At 47.7% G+C, this 6,000-nt stretch overlaps 1 protein-coding gene across 1 annotated transcript in view; it reads right to left on the bottom strand.

Moving 5' to 3' along the window:
* Positions 1-6,000, bottom strand: part of LOC108534258 (coiled-coil domain-containing protein 57-like) — a 63,744-nt gene that overhangs the window by 6,651 nt on the left and 51,093 nt on the right. The window contains exon 14 of the mRNA XM_017879544.1: positions 1,195-1,325. Within this exon, the coding sequence (XP_017735033.1) occupies positions 1,195-1,325 (131 nt within the window). The remainder of the gene's footprint in view (positions 1-1,194; positions 1,326-6,000) is intronic.

Genomic DNA, 6,000 nt, shown 5'->3' with positions numbered 1-6,000 from the left:
TTTTGAGAAGGAGTCTCGCTCTGTCGCCCGGGCTGGAGTGCAGTGGCCAGATCTCAGCTCACTGCAAACTCCGCCTCCAGGGTTTAGGCCATTCTCCTGCCTCAGCCTCCCAAGTAGCTGGGACTACAGGCGCCACCACCTCGCCCGGCTAGTTTTTTTGTATTTTTTCAGTAGAGACGGGGTTTCACCGTGTTAGCCAGGATGGTCTCGATCTCCTGACCTCGTGATCCACCCGCCTCGGCCTCCCAAAGTGCTGGGATTACAGGCTTGAGCCACCGCGCCCGGCCCCAAGAAATTTTTTTTTGAGATAGAGTTTCACTCTTGTTGCCCAAGCTAGAGTACAATGGTGCGATCTCGGCTCACTGCAACCTCCACCTCCTGGGTTCAAGCAATTCTCCCACCTCAGCCTCCCAAGTAGCTGGGACTACGGGCACCTGCCACCATGCCCGGCTAATTTTTTGTACTTTATAGAGACGGGGTTTCACCCTGTCGGCCAGGCTGATCTCGAACTCCTGACCTCAGGTGATCTGCCCAACTCGGCCTCCCCAAGTGCAGGGATTAGAGGCATGAGCCCCCATGCCTGGCCCCACAATTTTTTAAAGTAAAAATCAAAACGATGTTAGGAATCTGTAGCAATCAAACCAAGGCAGTGACCCCAGCCCCACGGGAAACAGGGTGGGCTCGCTGCTGGATGCATGCAGATACTGGCCCCAGCAGGAGTATGACCCGACCCCCAAAAGGCAAGGGCCCAGGAGGTTGAAAAGAACAGCGTTTGCCAAGGCTCGAGTGTCTCAGATGAAGTGCAGCTCGTCACTGACATGGAGCACATGCGCCCTGTTGACCAGGACTCCTCTGAGTGGGGAGGTGGCATCAGGCAGCCCACACACACGCCCCATTGACCAGGACCCCTCTGAGTGGGCACAGCCAGGGCCTGGTGGTCTGGCCGCCAGCACTGCCTCCACTGCCTGGATCGTGCTTCCCAGATTCTCATGGCATGCCTTCCGTGAGCACACCTGAGATGAACTGGTTCCTAGGACCTCCCTGCGGCCCCTTCCTCAGAAGAAAACAGGCACAGAGAGGTCAGTGGATGCCCGAGGTCACCTGGGATTGCACCGGGCAGTCGCTCAGAGCCCACACGCCCTCCCCCAGCAATGGCTCTCTAGGAGGAAGACCCCACAAACTCGAGTGCCTCACCTTCTGTCTGAGTCGTGTCACCAGCAGGTTTAGGAGCTGCACTCTGTCCCCGAGCTTCCTGAGTGCCAGTCCGGAGGACACTGGGCCAGCTTGGACAGACCCTCCAGCTTGACCAGCTTGGACAGACCCTCCTGCAGAGGAGAGTGGCTTCTGTCAGCTCAGATCTGAGAACGAAGGAAGGCCTTTCAGGGGAGACACACATCTCTATCAGCTCTCCCTTTCCCGTGAGGCCGTGGCACCAGCAGCTGACCCCAATGCAAAGCTGTTGTTCATTGGCGTCAGCAGATCTGGGTCCACATGACGATTAGAGATGCTGTACAGAAAGCATAATCCTCATGTAAAGAAAGCAAGAATCCTTGTAGGAAAAAGTTTGACTTTACCATGTAGTGTCTGATAGAGACCAATTGCTCCAGTCTGTCCAAATAAAGAGCCACTTATTTAGAAATTGAGAAAAAAGATGCTACATAACACAGGGTCAAAGAAAAAAATCACAGTGGATATTAATAACTATTTTGAATGGAAAGATAACAACAATACTACTTCAGAAACTTCAGGAATGAATCTAAAGCTGTCCTTACAATAATAATTACAGCTTTGGATAAATATTTTAGAAAAGAAGACAGGCTGAAAACCAGTGAGCCAAACATTCATCTCAAGAAATTACAGAGCCAGGCACAGTGGCCCCTGCCTATCATCTCATCACATCGGGAGGCTGAGGCAGGAGGACCCCTGGATCCCAGGAATTCAAGGTTACAGTGAGCTATGATTGCGCCACTGCACTCCAGCCTGGACAACAGAGTGAGACCCTGTCACACCCCCCATCAGAAAAATAAATTTAAAAAGAATGACCAAATTAAAGCCAAACAGGGCTGGGCATGGTGTCTCACGCCTGTAATCTCAGCACTTTGGGAGGCTGAGGTGGGCAGATCGCCTGAGGTCAGGAGTGGGAGACCAACCTGGCCAATGTGGCAAAACTCTGTCTCTGCTGAAAAAAAATACAAAAATTAGCCAGGCGTGGTGGTGCGCCCCTGTGGTCCCAGCTACTCGGGAGGCTGAGGCACGAGAATCAATTGAACTCGGAAGCTGGAGGTTGCAGTGAGCCAAGATTGTGCCACGACACTCCAGCCTGGACAACACAGTGAGACTCCGTCAAAAAAAAAAAAAAAAAGCCAAATAAAGTAGGAGGAAGAAAAGATAACGTCAGTATGAGATACTGAGGAAACAGAAAATAAATGTATAATAGAGAATCAACAAAACCAACCGTTGATTCTTTGAGAAGGCTAAAATAAACACCCAGGAATACTAAGCAAGGAAAAAATAGAAGCAAATGACCAATATAATTAATGGCAAAAAGGAGTTATCACTTCAGACCCCACAGATATTTAAAAACTCATAGGATACTACAAGCAACTTTATGTCAAAATTTGAAAATTTAGATGAAATGGACAATTTCTTAGTGAAATATAACATCAAAAGGTATAAAAGAAAATCTGAATGTCCTATAACTATGAAAAAAACTGAATTCACAATTTTAAACCTTCCCACAAGGAAAACTCCAGGCCCAGCTGGTTTCAAAGTTGAATTCTACCAATTATTTAAGAAAAATTAAGATAAGTCTGATACAAACTTTTTTAGAAAACAGAAAAATACAGAATACTTTCCAACATATTTATGAGGCCAGAGTAACTTTGATTCCAAAACCTCACATGAACATTATGAGCATTGAAAATTATAGGCCAGTCTTACTCATGAACATAAATGTACTAATTCTCAATAAAACACGGGCATGGGCAAACCAAGCTGGGCCTGGTGGCTCGCACCTGTCATCCCAGCTACACGGAGGCCAAGGCAAGAAGACGGCTTGAGCCCAAGAGTTCAAGAACAGCCTGGTCAAAGAGCGAGACCATGTCTCATATAAACAAAAAACAAAAGAAATATCACAACACCAAATCTGTCAAATTATAAAAAGAAGAATCTATCACTACATGTTGAATTCTTCCTGGAACTGCAAGGGTGGTTTAACACGATGGAGACCCTGCAGTCCAACCCCATTTCCCCCCGCTAATCTCAGCTAAAGGCCCAGCCAGAACACAAAAAGCCCCACTAGGGGAAGATTCTGAACGGTGAGAAACAAAGCCTGAGTATCTAGGGGCCTCGGATCCCAGGGATGGCTGGCAGGGAGTCCCTCGTCTCCTTCCTGCACACACTGGCCTGGTGCTAGACAGCCAAAACCCAGAGCTTAGACCAAAAAAAAAGGCCGAAGAGAAGCTGGTCCTGGGACCAATGGAGCAGGAAGACGGGGACATGCAGGTGGAGCCCTTGGGATCACACCTGCCCTCCTGCCAGCCCACGGTCCTACAGCCTGATAGAGACAAAGGCCATCTCAGCTTCTGGGAGAGCACGTGGGGAGGGTCACAGGAGGAAGGAGGTCTGCATGAAGATCCCCGAGGATCCGCCGTGTAAAACCAGCCAGAATCAACAGAACCAGCACAGCAAAACCTCTGACAACTGGGCCTGGCGGGGGACACTGCCCAGGATTTAATTGGCTACTTGGCAGCTCACGTGTAGGCACAGTGAAATAGCATCATCAAGGCTCTGGAAAGTAATGGACATTCAAACCTCAGCCCACCAGAGTGGGCCAGGATATGCAGTGTGAACCCAGAAAGGCTGACTTAACACAGGTTTAATAAGAACCAGAATTTCATAATGTGACACTCAAAATGTCCATGATACAGTAAAAAATTATAGGAGGCTGCCTGTAATCCCAGCACTTTGGGAGACTGAGGCAGGAGGATCACTTGAGCCAAGGAGTTTCAAAACAGCCTGGGCAATATAGTGAGACCCCATCTCTAATTTAAAAAAAAATACTCGTAATATTAACAACCAAGAAAATCGCAACGTGAATGAAAGAGACAACACCAAGATGACACAGACATTGGAATTATGGAATGAAGATGTTAAAGCAGCCGTCATAACAATACTCGAGCAAGTTACTGGGGAGGGTGGAGGTGAGAGAATTGCTTGAAGCCAAGAGTTTAAGATCAGCCTGGGCAACATAGTGAAACCCCATATCTACAAAAAACAAAAAACAAAAACACAAAAATTAGCTAGGCATGGATGGTGGTACGTACCCATAACCCCAGCTCTTCAGGAGTCTGAGGCCAGAGAGTCGCTTGAGCCCAGGAGGTCCAGGCTGCAGTGAGCCATGATCATGCCCACTGCACTCCAGCCTGGGTGACAGAGCAAGACCCTGTCTCTAAAAAAAAATGAACAAATACACAAACAAAAAACTCCAGCAAGCAATTTAATACACTCTAAAAATATATGGCAAAATGAAAGTTCCAGTAAAGTAAGATATAAAGAAAACTAAGGCTAACTGTGATGGCTCACGCCTGTAATCCAAACACTTTGGGAGGCTGAGGCAGGAGGATCAGTTGAGGTCAGGAGATCAAGACCGGCCTGGGCAACATAGTGACACTCCATCTCTACAAATATAAAAAGAAATTAGCGTGGTGTGGTGGTGCACACCTGTAGCCTGTAGTCCCAGTTACTCGGCAAGCTAAGGTGGGAGGGTCCCTCGAGCCCAGGAGGTCAAGGCTGCAGTGAGCTATGACCATACCACCACACTGCAGCCTGGACAACAGAGCAAGGCCCTGTCTCAAAAACAACCACCACAATTTAAAAAAAAAAGAAAAAGAAAACCAAAATGGAAATTTTAGAAACAGCAACAAAAATCTCACTGAATGGGCTTAGCAGCAAAATGGAAATGACGAAAGAACGGAAGAACCTGAAGAACAGAGGAAAAGGAACTATCCAGTTTGAAGGAGAGAGAAAACAAATAGAAAAAAAGGACAAAACACAGCCTCAGGGACCAGCAGGACAATAACAAAAGACCGAACGTTTGTGTCCTCAGAGTCCCCGAAGGAAAGACTGTGGAGCTGAAAAAATACTTGAAAAATAATGGATGAAAACGTCTGAAATTTGGTGAAAGACATAAACCTTCAGATTAATATCAAAAATAAACCAAAGAAATCTATGAATGGAAATTTGTTTCCTTTTCTTTTTTTTTTTTTGGAGATCATTAGAATAATAGAGAAAACCAACAAGGCTGGCGTGCCAGTGGGCCGGATCTCAGCTCACTGCAAATGCTCGCATCCCGGGTTTGACACCATTCTCCTGCCTCAAGCCTCCGGAGTAGCTCGCCACAGGCGCCCGCCACCTCGCCCGGCTAGTTTTTCTTGTATTTTTTAGTAGAGACGGGGTTTCACGCGTGTTAGCCAGGATGGTCCTTGATCTCCTGACCTCGTGATCCGCCCGTGCTTGGCCTCCCAAAGTGCTGGGATTACAGGTTTGAGCCACCGCGCCGGCTAACACATAATGACAATTTTCTGAAAACTAAAGGCAAAAACTCTTTGGGTTTTTTTTTTTTTGAGATAATTTTTGCTCTTGTTGTCCAGGCTGGAGTGCTGTGACATGATCTCGGCTCACTGCAACCTCTGCCTCCCGGGTTCCAAGCCCCGATTTCTCCCCCCCCCCCCTGCCTCAGCCTCCCAAATAGCTGGGATTACAGGTGCCTGTCACCACGCCCGGCTAATTTTTGTATTTTCAGTAGAGACGGGGTTTCTCCATTTTGGCCAGGCTGGTCTTGAACTCCTGGCCTCAAGTGATCCACCCACCTCAGCTTCCCAAAGTGCTGGGATTACAGGCGCCTGCCATCACACCCGGCTAATTTTTGTATTTTTAGTAGAGACGGGGTTTCACCATCTTGGTCAGGCTAGTCTCAAACTCCTGACCTTAAGTGATCCA

This window comes from Rhinopithecus bieti, unplaced genomic scaffold (genome assembly GCF_001698545.2).
Source record: "Rhinopithecus bieti isolate Rb0 unplaced genomic scaffold, ASM169854v2 scaffold_9899, whole genome shotgun sequence".
Taxonomy (NCBI): Eukaryota; Metazoa; Chordata; class Mammalia; order Primates; family Cercopithecidae; genus Rhinopithecus; species Rhinopithecus bieti.
The sequence above is the reverse complement of the archived record's forward strand: the minus strand, read 5'-3'. Positions and strand labels throughout refer to the sequence as shown.